Below are 24,942 nucleotides of genomic sequence, written 5' to 3' on the forward strand. Positions count from 1 at the left end.
AAAATACGTCTGGCCCATGTTCACGGCAGTCCCCAAAACGTCGCCAAGGTGAATGTGGCTGGTGGGGTTGGGGTTGAGAAGTGTCTAGGCCGACACAAAATTAAGTCAGGACAAGATGGCCTTACCTTAGTCATTTCACAGCCAAGTGTTAGTTGTTACAAGCCAGCCCCCAGTTACAAGTTTAATGAAAGTGGAGGCTGGGACACGGCACCGTGGGTAGAAATGCCTGCCACCAAGCTGGACTCATATATGAAGGGACAAGCTACTCTATCAAGTTGTCTTCTGGCCGCCATAGGCACTTTGGACCATAGCTCCAAACAAACAAATGATATTGAAAGCTTAGTTCAGGCAAACAAGCCGGGAAAGCAACCAGGCATTTCCTCTTATGAAAAACGAAAAGCCTGCATGGGTAAAGGCGCGCGATCTCGGTATACAGTCACCCGGGGCGAAGATCCCACCGCCTGAGGTTTGGTGCACTAAGTATTAGTAATCAGGCAGCTCCGCCATCAGCCCCATGGACTTGACAATAGCAAAGCACATCATCACCAGCGCAACACCTTCTTCAGTCGCCAGGAACCACGTGTTGGTTCCCGAACACGTCCGGAGAGGCAACAGCTTTAAGACAGCCCCAGAGCACGCGTCTACCTCCCGCACATGCGCAGAGTCACCTTATAGAAGGCCAATTTGCTCTGCCCTTTTTCTTCTCCCCGCCACTTCCCCCAGAAGCTGCTTCTGTGTTCCCCTTCCCTAATAAACCTCTCACATTTGCGACATCGTTCAGCTCCATCCTCTAAGCGCTGGAGTAGAAGAAGGCGCCCGGAGCTCCTCTGGGAAGCGCCGGGAGGGGCCGAGGTGCTAGGTGCACAGGATTCTGGGAGTTGTAGTTCAGTTGAGCAGCCAGCTGGCGCGGCTCCGCCCAAAGATCAAGGTACCTTTATTGCCGGTGAGATGGCGGCTTAGCACGGTGAGCTGATGCCAGGTCCCTCCGAGTTTGCGGAGCGCCTCCCCTCTAGGTGCACCCGACCGGAGCCCTCACGCCCTTCCCTGGCGGGTGGCGGGGCGCGGGCAGTGAGTCAGTCTCTGTGGAGCCCGGATCCAAGGTGAGGCGCTCTTACTGAAGCGACGGAGCCCGTGGCTTCCTTATTCTGGGTCCCATATTGGGGTTCTGAGAGCACAGTGACAGGCAGCCCCCCTAAAACTCACCGCTTTGACAGGTTGGCTTCTGATATCGACTTGCTTTTGTCCCTGTGGGAACCCCATAAGGAAAGAGAATAACCCATTTTGGAAGATAGGAAAAGCAGGGATTTGAAGTCTCGGGTTTTATTCAGAATCCTGTTTGTTTGGGTTTGGGATTTTAATTGCTTTTGGTTTTTAACGGCCTTAGGTGTTTTTTCATAAAACTCATCTTTGTTCTGAGAAAGAAGGTATTGCATGTGAAAAGCCAGTGGTCAAAAAGAATAAAACAAATTTGTCTTCATGCATCCCTTGAGCCGGGAGTACAACGGAGATGAATTATTAGTTGAGACACGGATCTACTCACAGATCTTTATTATTTTGACTAAGCAGATGAAAAAGAAGTATGTACTTGTATGATGTACTCAGGTTCAGGAGAATTCTACCATAGTGTGAGTGCAAAGGTGCACAAAGAGGAGCCTGAGGTAGAAATTCATATTGGCTATCTTGTATCTGGGATGTGATAGCTTTTCCCCTGTGTTAACTTTTAGGCAAGCTAGTGGCTGGCAGCTGGACCAACTGTGATGGCTCCAGACTGACTTTCTGAGGACTCAGACCTTCCCAGTGCTGGAAAACCAAAAGAAAATGGCATAACCGATGTGTTCTTGACTCCTGGGACTCAGGTAAGTCGATATTTCTTCCTTTCTTAGCATGGATATGTTTTCTTCTGTTCTCAAACTTGCTCTGCCCCATTTCCTAGACCACTGGGGTCATCCTGAGAAGCAATGAATGGTGAACCTTACAGGAAATGTTCCTCACCTAGACAGAACTTTCCTTCCCAGTATTGCTTCTTGGCCATCACTTAACTGCACATGTTCCAGCTACTCGAAGTGGCCTTGTGAAATAGAAAGTACTGACAGCCACACACCCCATCTCACAGTGTTTGCTGAAGCAGGAGACTATAGATATATAAAATAGACAGCATGAAGGAGTACATTTATAAATATGTACTTTAAATGCATTGTCCCTGGTGAGTTATTAATGACCCTGGAAGACTGTTCATCAACTAGCCTATTTGAAAAGGGTTTAAGATAAAAACCTTGGTTTGAAAAAGAGGGTACTTGGTAGTTGGAAAATAGAATACAGGGATATTCCAAGAGAGAACAACTTAGGGGGGGGGTATCCATAAGTGATTGGAGAGGTCAATCCAGCCAGCCACAGGAAAAAATCTCTCCTGGATCTTTACTCACATTGTAAGCCACATAGGACACAAAGGTTTTCAGAGGCCCAACGAGATGAAACATGCCACAAACAATTGGAAAGAAATTAGTCAAAGTACTTTTGTAGACCCTTGAAGACAGGCAGTCCTTGTGTAAAGATGGCACAGCTTAGCCATATCATACCCACTTCTGGAAATACAAAACCAGGCATATAGTTGCTGATGATGGTGGATGGGGTGAAACACCAGTTCAGAGGGCTGGAGACAGAGAGGTTTAGAGGCTAGTAATGGTCAAATAAATGGGAGCATAGAGCAGGGAGAAGGCATTCAGGAATAGGAAGCAGCATGCATCAAGCGGCAAGAGGCAACGTGACACAGTTCCAACAGCTGAATGGTAGCCACCAATGGGGAGTTTAGAAGAAGGAGCACAGAAACCAGAGTCAATGGAGGACCAGGGCCTGTTATCAGTGCTTTGTGAAAAATGACAAGAGCATTTGGGGAGCTGCATGATAATTTGAGTTTGGGAAAACCCGTATTCTGTGGCACATGCAGCAAACATGTTCACTGTTAGCATAAACAATGGACATAAACAATAAACATAAACATAAACAATGGACTGGAAAGGAAAACTAAAGAGAAAAGGCACTTTCTCTTTTGTGAACCCCCTATGTTTTGTTTTGCTGTTTTGTTTTCTATATTTAAATTTTTTTTTCTTCACAATTCATTCATTATATATTCCGATTGATGCCCCCTCTCTCAACTCCTCCAGTCCCACCCTCCCTCCCGCTTCCCCTCATCACCTTCCTCCAGTCCACTGAAAGGGAGAGTTCTCCATTATTGCCATCTACCCATAGCTTGTTAAGTCTCATCAGGACTGCTTGGATCTTCTTTGTCTGTGGCCTGGCAAGGCTGCATTATCAGGGGCGAGTGATCAGAGAGCAGTCAACTGATTTCATAATTGAGGCAGACCCTCAACCTCCTGTGTTTTAAAGAACCAAAGAAACTGTGCTACTTTTTGTCTCTTTCCCTGAACATATAGTAAACAATTCCGCAGTTCTATAATTCAATAACATATAAACTAGAAACTTGTCACCTTCGGGTTCTGCATTTTCATGTGCTGTCTGCAGGTAGCATGGATTCTGACGCAAAACAACAAAGAACAAGTCTGTGGGGCACAAGTATGCCAAAGGATCTTAGTGTTAAAAGGGCTGTCAGTCATTTAGTCTACTCTTCCCGTCATCCTCCTATACTGTCAGTTTGTTTTTTCTGGCAGGTATCCCACAGGAGGCCTTTGGTAAACATTGGTGTGTTTGGCTTTTCAGGGATTGCTGATCTGAATAATGGCTGAGGCTCTCACCCATGGGGAAAGCCCAACCCAACCCGGGGAGATGTGCCTAGGAAGCCCGGGAATCTGGTTTTGCTGGGTAAGGATGGTGCCCCTCAGGTCTCCTCAGGTCTCCTCAGGTCCCCTCAGGTCCCCTCTCCCTGTGAGTTAACCTGGCTTAGTGCCTCACTTTCTGGGGTCCCAGGAGCTCTAAGGCCCATAGTTCCAAAGATTCTTAATCTTTGTAAGGCCTGACATAGTTCCTGCTTTTGGTTTCTGGTTAGTTCCATGACTCCTATAATTAGGAATGGACATCTTTATTATAATCAACCTAAGTATCCTTCTCTATTCCTTAGTCAAGGATATCAAGGCAAAGTTCTAATGAGAACAGTTCTTCAGAGAATAGGTATTTATTTTTATAGTGAGATAAAAAAAAAAAAAAAACAAGTGATTTAATTGTTCTGAACTCAAATAAACCCTGTGCTGGCTAATTTATGTAAACTAGACACAAGCTGGAGTTATCTGAAAGGAGGGAACCTTTTCTTTTCTTTTTCTTTAATGTCTATTATTCTTAATTTTGTGTATGGGAGGGTATGTGCACCTGAATGCAAGTACCCACAGAAGAGTCAGATTCCCCCTAGAGCTGGGGTTACAGACAGTTGTCAGCCACCTGATGTGGGTACTGGGAATCGAACTCAGGTCCTCAGGAAGAGCAGCATGTGCTCTTAGCCAGTGAGCCATTTCTCGAGGCCCCCGAGGCATTTTCTTAATTAGTGAGTACTGGGGAGGGCCCAGCCCATTGTGGGTGATGCCATCCCTGGGCTGGTGGTCCTGGTTCTGTAAGAAAGCAGGATAAGCAAGCCCTGAGCAATAATGCAATAAGCCACACCCATCCATAGCCTCTTCATTCGCTCCTGCATCCAGGTTCCTGTCTTGTTTGAGTTCCTGTCTTGACTTCTTCAATGATGAACAATGATGTGGAAATGTAAGCCAAAGAAACCTTTTTGCTAGGTTTAATCCTAGCATTTGGGAGGCAGAGGCAGGTGGATCTCTGAGTTTGAGGCCAGCCTGATCTACAGAGTGAGTTCCAGGATAGCCAGGGTGACACAGAGAAACCCTGCCTTGGGAAAAAATAAAATAAACGACTTTTCTTCCCAAGTCGCTTTGGGTCATGGTGTTTCATCACAGCAATAGTGACCCTAACTAATGCAAACCTCATATCAACTTTTCTGACTTATTTCTGAGCACTGTTGGAGAAATACAGAACTGACCCCTCCTTCCTCTCCCTTTCTACTCTCTTTCCCCATCCCCCGAATCTTCCCTTAAGACCAGGAAGCCATCAGTGCACTCTTTACCAGACTCCCATTTTTTTTCCCCTTGTGAATAGGGCTTCTAATTGCCAAACCTGATGTGAGTCGGAGTGTGGGGAAGAACAACAGAGGAATGTCTCAAAAGCAGCCAGTCCAGGTGAGTGACCCTGGGGGACGATGGGGCTATAACCCACATAGATGGTTGTGTAAGCGCTTGTAGACTGCCTATCCAGGCTGCCTCCACCCATGGAGATGCCCACCTGGAGACCTGCTCTCCTCTGTGCTGCTCTCTAGCCTTGTGAAGATGACTGGGTACAAAGCCAGAATTTGATCGGGATGGGTAAACATTCTACTCTTTCAAATCAAATGACACGGAAATTGATGAATATTTAAATGTTTTTGGTAACTTGCTTTGTGAGGGTCTCCGCAAACTCCGCGGTCAGCAGAGTGTCAGTCTGTGAGAGATAAGAAGGCAGTCCAGGTCAACACAATGAAGTACCAGGTTTATTTGTTCAAACTTCGAGATTTGTTTGTTGGTTCACACTTCAAGATTCTGACCCCAAACTGTTTAGACATACTTAAACACAACACAATTTGGTGGAAAAAAAAAATTTGGTGGTAATTAGCTCACTCCTATGTGTACAATAAAGCATAAGATATGACTACATGAAAACTCTTTGTAGAGTACTTGTGACATCTTCCATAAAGACGGGTTCTATAGATTGACTAAGGAAAACAAGCTCCTGAGAAGGGTCTAGGAGAGGCTCTGATGTGGTCCCGGGCACACAGATAGTGCAAAGGCCACCATATGGTTAACCACCTCTGCCCTCAGCCTTCTGGGGGCTAAGGGAACAGTCTGTACACCTTGCCCTTTGGGGAGACAACCCTGTATGTTTAGCATTCCCGGTTTCGCTAGTACTTACCGGTGAGCACAGGAACCACTGCCCCGTACATTTTTCCATGCTATTTTACATTTGCAGCATAATAGCCCACTAATAAATGATTGACTTCTGTATTTTTCCTGTTCAGACAGAAGCAGCATTGCATAGTGGTTCAGGGTATAGATTTGAAACCAGTCTTCTGGGTTCAAAGCTGGTCTTAGCCACTCAGCATTTCATTGACCTTTGAAAAGTGAGTTATCTCTTTTGTGAGTCAAGTTTCCCAGCTATAAAACTATAAGCTCTTAAGTCATTGTGGTGAGGATCAAATAGAATAGTTTAAGAAAATGTTCAGAACAGTACCTTCCTATATGCTAAGCCAATGTATGTTATTGATTAACTATGGTATTTTTAAAATGATGTCATGTTACTTCTGTCAAAATGAATTATTGTGGTAGATTGCCACCATATTATATTTCTTTGGTCTTAATCCTTGTGTAATTGAAGAAGCATTGTTTTGCAAGTTTCTTCAGTGAGTTGCTAACTCTTCCCAACTACCTTTCTCTACCTTCTTCTGAGATCTTCATAGTCTACATGCCCAAGCTTTTTGACTTCTCTTGAATCCTTAACAGAAAGCAGGAGTGTCTCCTAGTATCCTCCACTCATCATGCGTTCTCTACAGATACTTAGATCTTCAATTCTTCATTTCACTTAGATGGACATCCATGTGCTTTTGGTATTTTTCTACCTGTTTGTCCTTTAAAATTCTAGGCACTTTGGTGAATGTGGCATGCAATTTATAATATTTTGAGACATGGCTGGATACTACATAGCATCTGTATTAGTTGTCTTATGTTGATATGTGCCAGGGGCCTTCCCTGGGGGCCTTTCCCAGCACAAAGAGGAGAGTGGGCATCTTTGCTGACAGGGCAGCCCACAGAGGAGATAAGGAGCCAATGGCAAAGGGAGGGAGTGAGCCAAGCGAGATGGTCAGGGGGATCTTGCAGCTAACTGTCTGGCAATCAGGCCGCTTCTGTGGCTCTGACTCCAGCAGCCAGGCCAGTTCTGTTCTGTGGCTCTGATTAACTAGCAATCAAGTGCTTCTTTATTTATACAAGTATTATAGAACAAAGACAGACTAATGATTGCCTAAGTGGTACAGAGTATGTGTTTGATATTTTTATTACATGTCCAGGGTTACAAGTTCAGCTGCAATTAGAAAATACAAACAGAACAGATTTTATTATTATTATTAGCCCTATAACTCTAATTAAAAGAACCTTAACAATGTCTCCTCCAAAGCAAATACATTTAATATATGACAGCCTGCATTTTACCTGGTAGTGTTTGCTGTTTGCTCTTTGAAAACACTCCAGCCAAACAGAAAATATCTAAACTGATCTTTTTATGAATAGCAAATACTAACACCTTACTTCTTTTACTATATGTCTCATCATCTACTGTATAAAGTAGGAATAGTCTATTTTTATTTACTGAGTTTTATTCCTTTAGAAGTGTACCCTAGATGACGTCTGTATTTCTCAAGAGCTCTAAGAATAGAATAAAAAGAGCCCTTGAATCTATAACCTATTCTCCTAGCCAGTTGGGGGTTGTCAATAGTCTGTGTTTACCCTGAGCCATTATACTGTTCAAATTAGCTTGGAGGCAGGTAAAAAATTCCCAAAGTAATGGCCTCATCTGGCTGTGTCCTTATCTGTGCTTAATGATCTCCAGGGCATAAGGAAGATGACCAAATAGTGCCCAGATAAAGTTAATTTTAGGATTTTCCTAAAAAGACTCAGGCATAATTTTTCTCATGAAAAGACATAAATGGAACCATAATACAGAAAGTCCCCAATAGTGCAAACACACAGAGACCAAAACTCAACAGTTATTAGGTAAAAAGGACAGTGATTGTAGCCATCCATTCAGCTTTGGCGGAACCGTGTCAAACAACTGTGCTGGCTTCATGACTCTACACTTCCAGTGAATATGGCTGTGCCATATATGTTCAAGAACAAGTACTTTGTAAGAAAAGAAATTACTTAGAGCTCTCTGGAAAATGAAGACCTTTGTGTCACATCTTAATGGGGCTGTTAAGAGCTTCCTTGACTACATGACCGTTTGGCAGAGAAACAAAAAGGGAAATGGTCATGTGCAGAAGGGACCGAGTACATAGGGTAGTCTGATTTTATAACAGCCCGTTCTTGCAAGAATTAATTCACGCCTCCAACACCCTTCCAAGAGTATTGGCCTCTTGATCTAACACATATTCTTAATCCTCACTTCTTAAAGGTTCTACCACCCCAACACTGTTGCACTGGTTCACGTTAGCACATGAACCTTTGGGGCCACATTCAAACTCTATCCAAGTGATAACACCTTGGACACCTGGAAGGATTTTAGACATTTTTAGCAATGAAACTTTCCCCTTGAACTCTATCAGCGTATCAGGATGTTGATCCAGGTACCTTGACACACCAGGAACTAATCTGAGCAAATGGAACTATGACCTTGTGTGTACACGTTGCTCTTCCTCTTTTAGAAAATGTGATTCTAAGCCAGGCTCAGTGTCGCGTGCCTGTAATCCCAGCACTCAGGGAGGCAGAAGCAGACACATCTCTGTGATTTCAAGGGCACTCACAGAGTAGTCTATTAAAAAAAAAAAAAAAAAAAGTGATTCTATTTTGTTCTATGTATTTTTTTTTTCTGGTTGGGAATAGTAGTAAGCAATCAGATATTTTGTTGTTTGTTTATTTGTTTGTTGAGACAGGATGTCTTGGTGTAGCCCTGGCTGTCCTAGAACTTGCTCTATAGACCAGGCTGGCCCAGAACTCACAGAGATTTCCTGACCCCTGTCTTTGCTTCCCAAGTGCTGGGATTAAAGGCGTGTGTCACCATGCTTGGCTGTCATGTATTTTCTAACTACTCAGCTGTATAATAATTTGAATTGGTAGATCCATACAACATTGAATACTAGCTTCTAGAATTTGTGTCTTATTTTAAAACAGTAGCAAACTCCCTCCCTCCCATCCTCCCTTTCTCTCTCTCTCTCTCTCTCTCTCTCTCTCTGTGTGTGTGTGTGTGTGTGTGTGTGTGTGTGTGTGTGTGTAAGAGATTAGTTTTCAGTCATGGGACATAAGAGCCTGGGAAAAGATTATAGCAAGAAGGGAGATTAAAGATGCTTTCTGTTGAGGTGTGCAGTTATAATCTCTGTGAGTACAATGTAAGTCTCTAGAGGCACTTTTTTCTGGTCCTATCCTTGTGTCCTACAGACCCTGCTTTTGTCTTGTCCATTCCTCAAGTCACCACAGCTTGGCTTTGTTCTGTTACTGTTCATCATTTCCTACCAAATGCACTGTTGCCTGGCTGCTTGCTCCTTCCCTCTTTGCAGCATCTTTTCTCAATCATTTTTTTCATGTCCTCTTAATAGTGCAAGACTCTTTGAGACTTTGAAGTTTTATATGATTTCTGCATTTTTATTTGTTTTATTATTTCTCTAGTATAGAGGTTATTTTTCTCTGTGTGTGTAATTTGTTTTTTATTTGTTTGTTTGTTTGTTTTTTCAGAGTGGAAGACAATACCAGAAAGCATGAAGCTAACTCCAGAGAAGCACTTTTCTGAAGAGGCATCATCTCCTGGAATGTTACTGGAGAGCTTTCCAGAGGAAAGATCCAGAGACTGTGAAAACTCCTTAGAAAATCAGCAGGAAAACTGTGAGAAACACCCAATACGAGAGCTGGTCCCTCAGAAGAGACTTTCTGCAGAGAGAAGTTACCGGTGTGATGAAATTAGAAGGAACTTTAGTCAGAAGTCATTACTTGTTAAACATCAAGGAGAGAAACTTCGTGACTGTGGTTCACGTAAGAATTTTAAAAATTCAGATATGATTAAACAAGAGAAAACTTGTACAGGAAAGAAACCTTGGAAATGCAATGAGTGTGAGAAAGCCTTCAGTTACTACTCAGCTTTTGTCTTGCATCAGAGAATTCACACAGGAGAAAAGCCCTATGAATGTAATGAATGTGGTAAAGCATTTAGCCAGAGCATACATCTTACTCTACACCAGAGAATTCATACTGGAGAGAAGCCCTATGAGTGTCATGAATGTGGGAAGGCCTTCAGTCACCGATCTGCCCTTATTCGGCATCACGTAATTCACACTGGAGAGAAACCCTATGAGTGCAACGAATGCGGGAAGGCCTTTAATCAGAGCTCATACCTCACCCAGCACCAGCGAATTCACACTGGAGTGAAACCTTATGAATGTAATGAATGTGGGAAAGCCTTCAGCCAAAGCACGTTCCTCACCCAGCATCAGGTCATTCACACTGGAGAGAAACCGTACAAATGTAATGAATGTGGCAGGGCTTTTAGTGATTGCTCAGGCCTTCTTCAGCACCAGAGAACTCATACTGGAGAGAGGCCTTATGAGTGTAATGAATGTGGGAAGGCCTTTGGCTACTGTTCAGCCCTGACTCAGCATCAGAGAACACACACTGGGGAGAAACCCTATAAATGTAGTGACTGTGCCAAAGCCTTCAGCGACCGCTCAGCTCTTATTCGTCATCAGAGAACACACACTGGGGAGAAGCCCTACAAATGTAAGGACTGTGAAAAGGCTTTCAGCCAGAGCTCATCCCTTACAAAACACCAGAAAACCCACACTGGAGAAAAACCCTATACGTGTAAAGAATGTGGAAAGGCTTTTAGCCAGACTTCATCTCTTTCTCAACATCAGAAAATTCATGCTGGAGGGAAAAACAAAGTATATGGACAAACCTATAATGAGCGTTCAGTCTTTGGCCAACAAAAGAGAATCCATACTGGATGAGTGTATTCCAAGGGGTTTTGTTTTGTTTTTGAGGATTTGCCTTATGTCATGAGGGCTACAAACAAATTTAAGACTATTATCTTTACTGAGATAACTGCTGATGTGGGACACAACTCACTTAGGCTGAGAAAGGAGGTTTTATATTTTTAAAATAATTACCGAACAAAAGTCACTAAAAAGAAATTCTCTTCCAGCATTCTAACGTGTGTGTGCACTGCCAAATTCTTGAGAGAATAGTCTATAGCATTGTGGAAAGAAGTTGTCTTACTTGTGGTATATAGTCTCTGAATGCTGAGGAGATACATTCTAAGGAAATAAGTGGTCGTTTTAGGAATAGAAATAAAACATTGAGAATTCACAGTGAGTTTGCCCAGGATCAAGAAAGGTAGAACAGTTGTCCTTCAGCCTTAAGTCCAAGAACACAAAAAGAAATACATGAAAAGGACAGGGAAAACAGTTGAGGGGTGAATCCAGGAAGTCTTGGATGCAGTAACTCAGTGTTGAAAACCAGAAAAAAAAAAAAAATAGTAGACTTGACAACTGATGTATTGCAAACCTCATGTGAAGGAGGGCAGCTTTGCCCTGAAGCGGAGGAATATTGTCATGGGGACCAGCTTCTGCACTTTTTTGTCTTTATATCTTGCTTTTTAAGATATGTGCTAGGAATCACTTTAATCCCAAGGCTGAAGACTTACAGCTTAGTTAGTTTACAAAAGAGACCTTTGATATGTTCAGTGTGTTCTAAACTGAGTTACTGAAAATATTTATTTATAAAGATTTATCTAAGTTGTAAGTAGTTTATACTTGAATTGTTTTTTTTATGCCATAGAAAATTTAATTGATTAATAAATAATTTTTTTTAAAAGGCGGGGAGGGGTTGCTGGAGAGATGGCTCAGCTGGTAAGGGCACTGGCTGCTCTTCCAGAGGTCCTGAGTTCAATTCCCAGCACCCACATGGTGGCTCACAACTGTCTATATTCCCACTCCTGGGATTCCCTCTCCTCGCAACCAGGTGTATATGCAGTTAGAGCACTCGTACATAAAATAAACAAAATCTTTAAAAAAAAAAAGAAAGAAAGAAAGAAAGAAAGAAAATTTACTTGTAGATTTGCACAGTCAAGTGAGAGCCTTGACTGAGAAGCTTGCCATTCTCCGTTATGCTCTTGAAGTAGGGGCAGGTGACTGTCGACACTTTAGTTGGAACTGTGAAGGCTAGTATTGGAAACATTGTTCCGGTTTCACTGTGCTGTATCGTGGTGTGGATTTCTCTGAGTGGATTTCTGTTTTGTAGTCGTTGAGCTGCTTCAATCTATAGGTTTATATCCATTGTCAAATCTGAGGAATCTTCAGCCTGATACCAGTTCTTCAAAACACATTTTTAGCCCACTACCCTACCTGTTCTCCATTTCTGGATTTGGATAGTATAATTGTTAGTTAATTAGTTTGTTTGTTCGTTTGATAGGTTGGTTGGTTTGATTTGGTTTGTTTTTCTGAGACAGGGTTTCTCTGTATAGCTCTGGCTATCCTAGAACTCTGCCCACCAGGCTGGCCTTAAACTCATAGAGATCTGACTGCCTCTGCCTCCCAAGTGCTGGGACTAAAGGCCACACCCATCTGTTAATTTTTTAAGTCAAATTTTTTTTTTTGTATTAGTCTTCTTGATCTGCTGAAACAAAATCTCTTTGTTAAGATGACGTAAGAAAAGAGTCTCCCAGAGTTCTGGAGGTTGAGGAGTGCTCTGACTCCATTTCCTGCTAGGCTTCTGTTTTTGACTCACAGACATCTGCTTTTCCTTTTTGGTTTTCTAAGGATCTTACATAGCATATAGTCCAAGCTGGCTTCAAGTACTCTATGTAGCTGAAGATGTTCTTGAATTCCTCGTCCTCATGCGTCCCCTCCCCACATGCTGGTATTATAGGTATGTACTTTTATATCATCTTGATGATGTATGGCTGTCTTCTTGATGTGTCTTCTCACAGACTTTTGCTGGTGTGTGTGCAGTGTGTGTGCAGGGTAAGAGAGATACCTCTCCTGTTATATGATGAGTCCATGAGTCCCGTTGGACTAGTACCCTACTCTTATAACCTCACTTAGCCTTAATTACATCCGTAAAGTCCTGTTTCCAAACACAGTTTACACTAGGATCCAGGCCTTCAGTATACATGATTTTTTTTTTAAGATTTATTTATTTATTACGTGTACAATGTTCTATCTGCATGTATACATGCAGGCCAGAAGAGGGCACCAGATCACATTATAGATGGTTGTGAGCCACCATGTGGTTGCTGGGGCTTGAACTCAGGACCTCTGGAAGAGCAGCCAGTGCTCTTAGCCTCTGAGCCATCTCTCCAGCCCCCAGTACATGTGTTTTAAGGAGACACAATCAATTTTTTTGTCATGCTACTCCTGCCGCTCTCCGCCAAATTTATATCCATGCATGACATCCATTCACTCTGCTCCAGCAGCTCCCAAAGTCGGAAACTCCAGCCCCAGCTATAAAGTCCAGAGTTTGGTCTGTCACCTGAATCAGATATGACTGAGATGTTTGATTATGCATCCTAATCTGCGGAACTGAGTTGTGTATTTCTAAAATATGGTAGGACATGTATGCCAACACTGAGGGATAGAAATGTCAATGAAGGAATGGGTGATGGATGCAAAGCAAGTTCAAAACCTAGCAAATTAAACTAGATTGTAAGATACGAGAATAGCCCCTTATGGTTGCTTCACAGCCTATGGACCTGTTGGTGTGACAGTCCTTCTTCCATGGCTCTTCCAGACAGCCCCATCCCCAGGGCTCTGCCGGGCAGGCTTACCTGTCAGATTTAAGTTTAGTGCCATCCCGCCTGTTGAAGCCAAGATGAACTGGTTGACTTTGCCTACGAGCTATCGTCATCCTTGTATTAGCCCATATGCTATACCCATTATCTTATCAAATGACTGTTCGGACAGAGCACTGGCGTTCTCTCCCTAACAAACTCAGTTTTGCCCACATGAGTAGAATTTCCCCATACTTTGGATTCTCATTCCTTCTTGATTAACATCCCAGCGTTAGTTCATCTCTCCCATCTCCCATCTTAACTATAAGCAGTGAGACTGTACTCTTCAGTTTTAGTACTTTATTTAGAAATTGCTGCTAAATAGCCAGTGTCATCACTCTCAGCTTCTTCCACAAAACACTAGCGTGTGCATCAGACAAATTTAACACTACAAAAAGGTCAAGGTTCCAAGAGCATGTTCCTCGTTGCCATCCAAGTCCTCACCAGAGTAGCCTTTACATTCTCTGTGTACCTCTTCACATTCTCTGTGTAACCCTCCTGGCCTCTACCCACTCTCCTGTTGCAAAGGTGCTTTGACATGTTTAATGTTTGCTATAGCAGCATCACTTTTTTTTTTTCTTTTTTTGGTACCAGGATCCTTCCTCAGGATGCCATAACAAAATACTACGGATTGTGTTGCTCAAATGTAAAAAAGTAAAAATTAAAAATTAAAAAAAAAATTTTCACAGTTCTGGAGGCTAGAAGTTCAAAATCAAGGTCCAGCAAAGTTCAGTATCTGGTGAGAGCACTCTCCCTTTGAAGATGATCTTCACATGACCTTACCCCTGTACGTAGGGAGAGAGACCTGTCCCTTGCTTTTATAAGGCCAGCAGCCCAGTTGACTAAGACCTTACTCCATGACCTCTTTTAGCTGTAATTGCCTCTTAAAAGCCCGTCTTCAGATACAGTCACATTGGAGGCTTGCAATAGCTTTTCTTGGTTGTCAACTTGACTATATCTGGGTTTACCTAATGCCTAAATGGCTGGGCACTTGTGAGGGCTTTTTGTTAATTAACTCCTTTGAAGTGGGGAAAACGCTCTTCTAATCAGGATCTTTGATATGGGAAGATCCACTTTTAATCTGGATGACACCTGGTGGCAGCCTGTATAAAGGAAATGAAAGAAGGAAGCTGGCTCTTTTCCTACTTGCACTCTTGCCAGCAAGTTTTTTGTTTGTTTGTTTTGTTTCTTTGGTTCCTTCACTGGCTTTATATCCCAAATTATATTCCCAAATCCCAAATCTTTGGGATTTCAGAATATAATGAAGACCAGCTGTGACATCCCACCTCATGGATGGGAAAACTCCTGGATTCTTGGACTTTCTGGTGGTAGACATCTAATATTGGGATGGCTGGACCACAGCCTGTAAGCCACTTTAAGAAATCATATGAAAGAGAGGGAGACAGAGAGAGATTCTGTAAGTTCTGTTCCTCTAAAGAACCCCGACTAATACAAGGATAGAGTTTCCACATAATGAATTGATGGGGTGGGGGACAGATCGATACAATTCAATCTCTTGTCATTTTATCTGTTGGTCATATTAGATATTTTCTTTTGTTCTGTCCTCAAGTCCATAGCCAGTTTTTCCTCTCTCCCACATGTGCGTGCCCCCTAGAGTCTTGCCAGGCAGTTGTAACATCTATGCCACATTAGTGTGTTGGACATCTGTGAATTACCTTTTCATTCAGGTTAAGATTTTCTTGGTCTTGGAGTGAGAGTGGTTTTATGCTGAAATCTGGATATTTTGTGTATTACAAGAGTCAATATTCTACTTAACTCTTGAGCCTTGGCAGGCCTGCCCTGACATCCCTCTGCTGGAGAAAGGGTTGAGGTATCCATGTTGCCTTGTTCTCTACTGGCACCATGGTAGGGGACAACAATTCTGCTAGAGCAGGGGAGGGTTTGTAGCTCCCCATTCATGCCACCCTGTCTAGGAAATCTACGAATGTCGTGCCTACCAGTATTAGGGTAGGATGAGATGACCTCATTACTGTGGGTCAAATCCTGACTAAGCCTCTCTGCTGCCAGTAAGGCTGGGCAAGGGATGTCTTGTCTCTGGGTGGTTTTGGAAGCCTCATCCCTTCATATGTCTTCCACTGGCATTGGTGAGGAGGGGGCTGAGGTAGGGTTTCAAAAGCTGGCCCCTTGATCTCCGACACCCCCCCCCCACAGGGTTGGGTGGAGAGTGGAGAGGCTCCCCAGCTAGCCCTTGCAGGTAGGAAAAGGGCTGCATTTCTTCTTGTGCTAAAACTGGGCATTATTGTCTAAAAGTTTTCTGTCCTGCTGGTTTGCTTCTTTCCTGACCCATTTTCTAGGAAGAGTAAGTAGACTTTTCTTGGGCTTTTAAAAATCAACCTCCCCCTCTTCTCTCTTTCTCTCCAACTCTGCATTTTTTGGGGGGTGGGAGGAGTTGCCAGCTTCCCCAAAAAGCAGTTTGTGATACAAGGCAAAAAAACAAAAAACAAACAAAAAAAAAAAAAAACCAAGAAATTCTGCTGTAGGATCCCTCAGGTGTTTAGGTCCTTGTCCATTTCGTCTGTCTCTGCCTGTTAGAGCCTTCTTATGTTTGTTTTATCCAGCTTTTCAGTGGACTTGAACTCTTAGGGAAAACAGCTGCTGCTTTTCCTCGCCATCCTTGCCCTGGGCACTGACACAGCAGGTGGAGCCCTGTGGAGCACAGCCCACAGGTCTCTGGCATACAGATGGCAGTGAGGAATAACCAGCTGGAACTGGAATGGTCCCTGGTCCCCGCAGATAGGCTCCTATGCGGGAACTACACGCTGCTCCCTCTAGCTCTGGGGGAACTATACTTTTTTCAGTTGAAGCAGCAGTGTTTAATTTGTGCGTTGCAAACTTGAGAAGGAAAGATAGCTACAATTGTGAATGTAAACTGTGGTTTACATTATTTGTACACTACACATATTTTTATTTGTACCTTTACTCCCAAAATGCCTAGGAACCATTGGCAAATTGAATTTACGTTTTTCAATTGGATTTATTTTTCCCAATTATGTATTACTTATATATGGCTATCAGTTCATTTGAATTTGATATTATAGAGAACCAACGAAATTAAGAAGATAATTGATATTTGAGACAAGTCACTTCATGTTTGAAATATTTATATAAGTATTTTTTTTAAAAGTCATGCCTACTTTGTAATGGCTAGAACTAGGTAGAGAGTGGGTGTAAAAGTGATTTGTAAACTACCAAGTGCTATATAATTATTAGCTATTGTTGATACAGTCATTTATATGACATGTCCATTCTGTATTCTTTGTGATGGTGTATGTAGCTCAATAAAAATGACTGTCAATATAATGGAGAGATTCTTTGTATCTTCTTTTAAAACTAACTTTTCTTAAGCAGTTATTTATACATATATATGTATATATATACATATATATGTATATATATGTGTGTATATATGTATAGTAATAAGCATAATTTTCATTTTAAAAATATTTATGTGATTGTGTGTGTGTGCCTGTGAGTGCTCACAGAGATCAGACACATAAGGTCTCTTGGAGCTGAAATTACAGGCAGCTGTTGAGTTGTACAAGTGGGTGCCAAGAGCTGAACTCAGGTCCTCTGCAGGAGCAATACACACTCGTAGCTGCTGAGCCATCTGTCCAGTCCCAAGCTGGTCATTACTAATGTGACAAACTGTGTTGGTTTTGTTTTATGCTAAAGAACCCAAGCATTCCTGGGATTTACCCAAGGCCATGACTCCTCATCTCCAGAAGAGTTTGTATTCTTTGAATGTCTGTGTTCCCCTCCTAAATTGGGATTGATGTGTTTGTAGATTTGTTGATTAGCTTTAAGGGTTAGCATTATTTCTTTTTCTTAAATTTTTGTAAGTTTTTCTTAAACTTTTTTTTTTGTCATTTGAGTTCATTTTATTTTTTATTTTCCATTTCACCTCTGGTTTGTAATTGTGTCCTTTTCTTGTTGAGATTGCTTCTTTATAGTCTTTCTCTTGATTCTGTTCACAGAATCAAGTTTGTCAATTTTACTAGGCCTTTAAAATTAATTTTTTGGGTTTCTGGAAAATCAACATTACCAATATTTACTTTACATACAATAAAACTCATTCACTTGTTCAACAAGCTTGAAAAGCTAATGCTTGTTTCACCCATCACTGTAACTGTGCTGTAGCCAGCTTCTCCAGCCCCTCCCTCCTTGCCTTCCTCTCCTCCGTTCCTCCTTCATTTCTTCCTTTATTACCCACTGGGCTGTCTCATTTGTTCCCAGATTTCCGTTTTAAAGCTGAATAATATTCCTTTGGCTATATATGCTTCTTTGTCCTTACCCATTAATCATCAGACATTTAATTTGCTTTTATCTCTATTATCTGACTAATAGTGCTGTGAATACGGAGATATGGATTCATCTGAGATCTTGTTTCCATTCTTTTAGGCATACGGGTTGCTGTGCTATGGTGATAAAAAAGAAAGTGGGTCTGACTCACAGTGTTAGTGATTAAAACCAGCCTGGGAAGTCCCATTGTGAGGGAGCACAGTTTGATGGGCGCATGTGTCGGAGGAAGTCAGTTCACTTCAGGGCAAGGAATGGAAGAGGAAGGAGAAGGGGCCGGGGTCCCTGTCACCCTTTCAAGAGCACACCTCACTGGCCAGAAGATCTCCCACTCTACAACATTTCTTCAAGGCTCCACCACCTCCAGATAGTGTCAGGGTCGAGGGAGCAGTCCTTTACCACAGCAGTTTGGGCAGACACTTAGCAATGCCAGAAAGTGGGATTGCTGGGTCATCCCGTTCCATTTTTAATTTCTGTGCCATCTCTGTGGTGTTTTCTTATTCCCATACATTTGACTGTATCTCCATGTCTAACCATAACTTCTTAACTCAACCCACGAAATCAAAATACTCTGTTGCAGAGCATTTCCTTATCCATAGTTTCCCCGAAATAGCATTTGCAGTTCCCCTGTCCTGTTTCCAATCAGTAATGACCCATATTGCATGTATTCGCTTTGCCTCTTGTTGTCTCGTTCAGCCTGCTATAATTAAGAGTCTTAAGTGTACTTCCAAAAAGCCCATGTGTTGAAGACTTTATGCAATGTTCAGAGGTCAGACCTTGGGGAAGTGATTGGCTCATGGGAAGGCTGATGGGTTTGCAGTTAAATGGATTGAAAGGAGGGGTAGAGATTGGGGGGCAGGGCCTGACTGAAATGGGTCACTGTGGACAGTAATTTGAAAGGTAACTAGGTCGGCTAGTTTCTATGTCAAAAAGAGGTACACAGCTGTAACCCCAGCATTCCTAGTGGGAAATGGAGACAGGAGTATCCGACAGAAGCCCACAAGCCAACTGAACTGCAGTAAGCCATGTAACAGCAACAGTAAGAAAACCCCTGCATCAACCAGTTGGAAGGAGAGATTGGGCTCCCAAAATTTGTCCTTTGATGTCCACATAAACACATACTTTAAAAAACATTTTTTTTTATAGTCACATAAAACTTTTTTTGAGATGTTATTTTTGCTTTAGGTGTGTGGCTGTTTAACCTGCATGTATGTCTGGGCCCCATGTGTGTACAGGGCCCATGGATGCCAGAAGAGGGTGTCAGATCCTCTAGAACTTTAGTCACAGGCAGTCATTAGCGGCCACGAGGGTGCTAGGACTCAAACCCCGGTTCTCTGGAAAGGCAGCCAGTGCTCTTCACTGTTGAGCCATCTCTCCACCCCTGCATTTTCATTTTAAAATTTTTACAAATAAAACTTAATTACCTCATTACCCCTCTTCCCATTCCTTCCTCCTACTCTTCCCATGTCCCTTCCCTCCACCCCTTCCGTGCACCCCCCGTCAGCGGGGCTAGAGAGTTAGTCACGGTTAAGAGAACATGCTGCTTTTGCAGGGGACACTGGTTTGGTGCCCAGCAGTCACATGGGTTGTTCACAACCACCTCTAAGTCCAGATCCAGGAATGTGACGTCCTCTTCTGGCCTCTGCACTGAATCCATGTGCATATCCATACTCGGATATACATAGACACAGAAAACCATAAACAATAAAAACGTTTGAAAACAGGATATGTGCAGTGTTGGCAGCGGTTGATGGGATAGAGCTTAGAGCCTCTCGGAAGCTAAGCATGCACTCTGCCCTAGAGCTACATAAACTGAGTGTTTTGTCTGTTTTAAAATTTTAATTTTTATTCCATTTTATTCTGTGGGAGCTTGGTAGACATAGGCTTGATGTTCTCAGATACAGCTGTATTTATCTATCAGGATGTGTTCCATGATGTTCCCAGTGGAACATGAAGCCTCATGTAGTTCCACATCTTACATACTTTATACTTGTAGCCTGTCTTTGACACATGTGAGTCACTGGTCTTGTTCCCAAGAGCCATTACTGAGTAGAAACAAGGGTTCCCTAAATGCAAGCACTGTGATGCTCCGGCAGCCAATCATAATAACCATGATGGCTAACTGAGGAGGAGGAGGGTACACCGTGTGGATAGACTGGACAAAGAGGTGATTCCTGTTCCCCCTCCGGAGGATGGAGCTGAAGGGCATGGCAGTTCAACACACCACTCGGACCATTGCACAACTGAAGCATATGAGCTGACTATCTCTGGGATCTTCCATTGGATAGTTTCCGATGGCACACAGATAGAGACCCATTATGTTTGTACAGGGATATTATCTCCCACCATTCAGTTACAAAAAAATTAATAATAATAATAATGATGGAGAGCCAGTGGATAGAAGTACCTACCACCAAGTCTGACAACATGAATTCAATCCCACATTGACGTGTGGGCGTATGCCCAAGAGAGATGAGCACACATTCACAGAAGGATTTCTGCAAGCGTGCCGCTAGCTCACCATTACAGCAGCCCAGACTGGAAACGGTCCAAAGGTCCATCGGCAGTTGGACCATTGAAAGCGAATTACAGTATGTTCATGCAATGGACCATTAGTCAACAATAAAAGAAGGAGCTGTTGATTCACAAATGAATTTCACAAACATCCTGCCGAGCGGAAGGAGCCAGAACCCAAAGCACAATGCTATCTTGACTCCTTTCACGGGACCCTTGAAAGGAGGCCAGAGTGATGGATAATAACAGAAGGCGGAAAGGTCTTTGCTTCTTAGGGAAGGACTCTCTGTGGCAGGCATAGCAAGCTTTCCAAGTTGCTTCCAAAAGAAAAGAAGAAGCCGCAGGTTACGGGTGGTGAGCCCCTGCTATCACCACACTCAGGATGCTGAGGCAGGATTGAGACGTGGAAGCAACCCTGTGCTAAAATGGAGCTCTGTTTCAAAAAAAAAAAAAGAATATGGAAAATGCCAATGATCTAGTAAAGGCCTAAGATTGGTTTAACTTTGGGGTTCCTGGGGCTGCCTGAACGCTAATGGGCGCCGAGGGTGCTCCCCCAGCTGAGCTTTGGATTCCTGTGCCTAAGAATTTCCGTGTCGTTCTCATAATCGCCACTAGGGGGCAGTGTCAACCAGCCAGTCAGACTCCTGAGGCAGCTCCAAGGAGACACTTGCCTCTCTCTGTGCAGCTAAGCAGGGCTGTTTTCACTGTCACCATCAGTCACTTTTTGAGTAGATCACATTAGTCACCTCAACTGCCTATCTAATCCACCAGTCTCAGCTTATCTGTTTGTCTAGGTCACATCTGTGGCTCCGATACAGGAACCCAAGGACTGAACAATAGCGGAGGTCACAAATACTGCAGTGGCATATGGGCAGCACAGACCCCTGGGGAAGGGCTTGGAAAACCAAGGGGGCATCCCATCTGCAGCCAAGTATGATGGCGTTTGTCTGTAACCTCAGTGCTTAGGACGCGAAGGCTGGAGAAGCACAGATCAAGGCCAGACTGGCCTACAGAAATAGTCCAATGCCAACGTGGGCAATAGAGTGAGCCTCTGACTCATTTAAAAAAAAGTTAGAAACAGTCTAGCTGTGTCTGCTGGAGTACTTGCCTGGAGTAGCCGTGTGTTTCCAAAGTCAGTTTCCAAAGCCGTGATGGCAACGCCCACAAGACTGGTTCACCAGCCTTCCGTTGCGAATGAGGGAAGGACTCACGAAGCCCTGGACCTCCCAGAGGAGCTGCAAACAGTTAATGGTTGCTAGGAGATGGGAAGACATGTTCCTTCATGGTATAGTCACTAATAAGATTACCCTTCCTCAAGAAAATGGCCCACACCAGCCGTGCTCATGGACCAACACTAATTAAATGCAGTCAGGCACACCAAAGACAACAAAGTAAGAAGGTGCTTGCTGGGAGGAAGAGAGAGGGGTTAGTTAGGAGGAGGGAGGAGAAGACGGGATGACAGGGAAGGACTATGAGCAAAACACAGTGTGTCTGCGAGGTGAGGAGAGGAAGAGGGAGATTGATTATGAAAGGCAGTTGTGGTGGCTCACAGTAGGGTATCCTGACAAGGTGGAGGCAGGAGGATCACAAGTTGGAGGACTGGTGAACCAGCTCGGCAGGTAAAGGTGCTTTTCTCCAAGCCTTGCCATGTGAGTTCCCAGAACCCACACGGTAGGAGAGAGCCAGCTCCCGAAAGTCCCCTTTACTTTCATGTGTGTGATGCAGCATGCCCCATCAGATATATAAATAATTATTTTTAAAAGGACTTGTGAAAGAGTAGATAAATTGAAAACAAAGCTGCATGCCCCCCCCCCAAAGGCACGGCACCTCTCAGCTGTGTTGAGGGGCCCTGGTCTCCGTGGGTAACCGCTGGCCCTTGTTGAACGCATGCCACCTCCCATGCTCAGCTGAGGCTGCTGGACATACTTGACAGCTTTAAGATATCGGGACTGTCGACCTCTCAGTTTTGAGACAGAGAAACAGGCAGCCAGGGGCTCTCTGTGTCTCATGCCACTGGCAGGACAGCTTCACCACAACTGATGGGGCCACAGATCTGAGGCGCTCCTGGCTTACTGCCTGGGGAAACAAAATGATATGGACTTGATGTCTCCACGTTTTGTGTTCCTTAAAACCTCCTGAGAAGGTCCCCGGTTCAGCAGTCCTCCGTGTTGGTGCCGCCCAGGTACGTGCTGAGAGGCAAGCCAGACCTTCACAGCCGGCCAGAGCACGGCGAGACCCTTCAAAGTGTCACCAACGTGACTGACTGAACACAGGCTGACGAAGGGCAACACTAGACATTCCAAGGTGGATGGGGGAAAAGACCAAGAGGCCTCAATCCTGCTCAAAAAATTGTAGGCAATTAAGGAACGCTGAGAGTGGGAGTGATCCTCCCCAGGCAAGAGCGCACCAATTGGTTATCCAATACCAAATGGTCAACCCTGAAAATGTGCATACGAGTAACTATACAGACTGAGCAGGCTATAGGTGTGTGTGTGTGTGCTCATAGACATACATACATACATGTACGCATGCAATAACAATTAGTGAAAAAGAGGCCACGAATTTGAAAGATGGCAAGGAGGCTTTGGAAGGAGGAGAGGGAAGAGAGAGAGAAATGGTGTTATTATATTATAATCTCCAAATGGGAAAAAAAATTAAACAAGCCCTAAGAACGGAACGTGACTCTCTCGTGTGCAGTCTTGGCACAGCCACAGCTTTGCACCTTGATCCTGTGAACAGCTGTCGCCGCAGGCTGCTCATAGTTTGCTCTTAAGGGATGGGAGCTGCAGGCACCCCCTTGTTCCCTGGGGCTCTCAGCCCGGGGTGGCTACATCATGGGTAAAGGAAGGTGTGTGCTTGGAATGGCCGGCTGATTCTTGGCAAAAGGAACCTGGAATTATTTTTAGCTCTCTAATCCTCACTTGCCTCATTATGTGGGATGTCCTGTTCCCTGACAGACTAATTGTTTCTGAAAGATGCCCTTTCCCAGGAGACGGCTTCCAGTCACATTCTTGGCTTTTGGCTCTCCCCCCACTCAACCCTCACTTTGTCCAGGGGCTCTTAAAGGGACTCCAAATTATAGCTCTTTGGTTTAGCTTTGTAAACACGCACACACACACACTCACACACATTCTCTCTCTTGCATACACACACACACCTTAACTGTACTCCACACGCAGCTCAAAGCAGGCTGTTTCTAGGTGACACCTGCAAGCTGCTGTTTCGTGCCCCCAAAATTTCTCTTTCTGGGCACGGTGGGGCCAGTAGCCAGCCCTTCTCCAGCCATTTCCCACCATTTCAGCTCTGTTAATGTGTTTCCACGGACACACCTAGGGAACGAGTGGCTGCGAGGCAGAGCCAGCCTAGAGTGTGAAGTGGCCAAATTCTAAGCTCCCCTGCCTGTCAGATGGGAAGAACGAGCTCTTGGGATCTTGGGAAGGGCTCTGGGGATGGGAAGGGGAGTCAAGTCGCTGAGGAAATGGGACCTCTCAGGAGACACTTGGAAGAAGCTCCCTCTAGCTTGGTGGGAAGGTGGAGCCTGAGACCCTGCACCAGGAAATGTGCCCTTACAGTCTGGACCTTGAACATCCACCATAGAAAGGCCGATGTGTTTAAGGCTCAGTTCCCAGCCCAAGGTGCTGCCGGTGGTGGAACCTTCAGGATATGAGGCCTAGAAACAGGAAGTGGAGCCTCAACTTGAAGGGTCACATCCTCAAGGGAAATATTGTGATCCTGGCCCCTCTTCCCCTCTTTCTTCACTTCCTGGCTCCCACAAGGTGAGCTGGTTCCTCTGTCACTTCCCCAACGATATGTGCTACCTCACCCCAGGCTAAAAGGCAACGTGGTCAAGGGACCACAGACTGAAGCCCCCAAAAGGGTGAGCGAAACAACCTTTTTATCTTTACAAAGTTGGTTTATCTGTGTGACAGGAACAAAAGCTAACCATTGCGCGTACCCTCCAAGAGGTCGTGCCCAACCTGCTCTGAGCACTTCCAGAGACTAACTCACTGCTCAGAGAAACACCCTCTTCGGTGGTGTAGCCACTGATAAGCTGCCCACGCTCCTGCGACGAGCCTCTCACCCATGCTCCTGTGAGCAACTCTAGTGAAACTCATTGCTTAACAAAAACCAAAACAAGAGGTGAAAACAGAGGAGGACCTAGGGAAAGAGGAAAGAATCAGTGCGTGTGTGTGTGTGGAGGGAATATAACTGTGTGTGTGTGTGTGTGAGAGAGAGAGAGAGAGAGAGAGAGACGGAGAGAGAATATGATAAACAAAACATTATATGCATGTGTGAAAATTATCACAATGAAACCCATTATAACTTATAAGCTAATAAAACATTTTTAAAAGGATTCTCTGTTTTGTTTTTGTTTTTTTAATGAGAGACACCTTCAAGTGGAAGTATGGACTGGAACACAATTACCTCATGAGAAGGAGGGTGCGCCCAAGCAAATAGGTATTCCAGAACCCTGCAGCCCCCGTCCAGATGATGCAGTTAGAGGTTTAGCTGGTGGAAAACTGTGGGAGGACGTTCAGGTCAGGGGACAGCGAG

General features: G+C 44.0%; 1 protein-coding gene across 2 annotated transcripts; it reads left to right on the plus strand.

The window, feature by feature from the left end:
- The first annotated feature begins 948 nt into the window (after positions 1-948).
- On the plus strand, positions 949-16,878 carry Znf892 (zinc finger protein 892). Of its 2 annotated transcripts, none has more exons than XM_055616904.1 (5): positions 949-964; positions 1,725-1,856; positions 3,715-3,816; positions 5,104-5,183; positions 9,474-16,878. In XM_055616904.1, exon 5 carries the CDS (start codon positions 9,497-9,499, stop codon positions 10,736-10,738), a length of 1,242 nt encoding a protein of 413 aa, XP_055472879.1. In that variant the 5' UTR covers positions 949-964; positions 1,725-1,856; positions 3,715-3,816; positions 5,104-5,183; positions 9,474-9,496; the 3' UTR covers positions 10,739-16,878. The 2 variants fall into 2 exon arrangements, with proteins under 2 accessions (XP_055472879.1, XP_055472807.1); XM_055616832.1 differs by having other exon boundaries at positions 955-1,100.
- The last annotated feature ends 8,064 nt before the right edge of the window (positions 16,879-24,942 follow it).

The sequence above is a fragment of the Psammomys obesus genome, unplaced genomic scaffold (assembly GCF_907164565.1).
Source record: "Psammomys obesus unplaced genomic scaffold, mPsaObe1.curated_primary_1811, whole genome shotgun sequence".
In the NCBI taxonomy this organism is placed as follows: domain Eukaryota; kingdom Metazoa; phylum Chordata; class Mammalia; order Rodentia; family Muridae; genus Psammomys; species Psammomys obesus.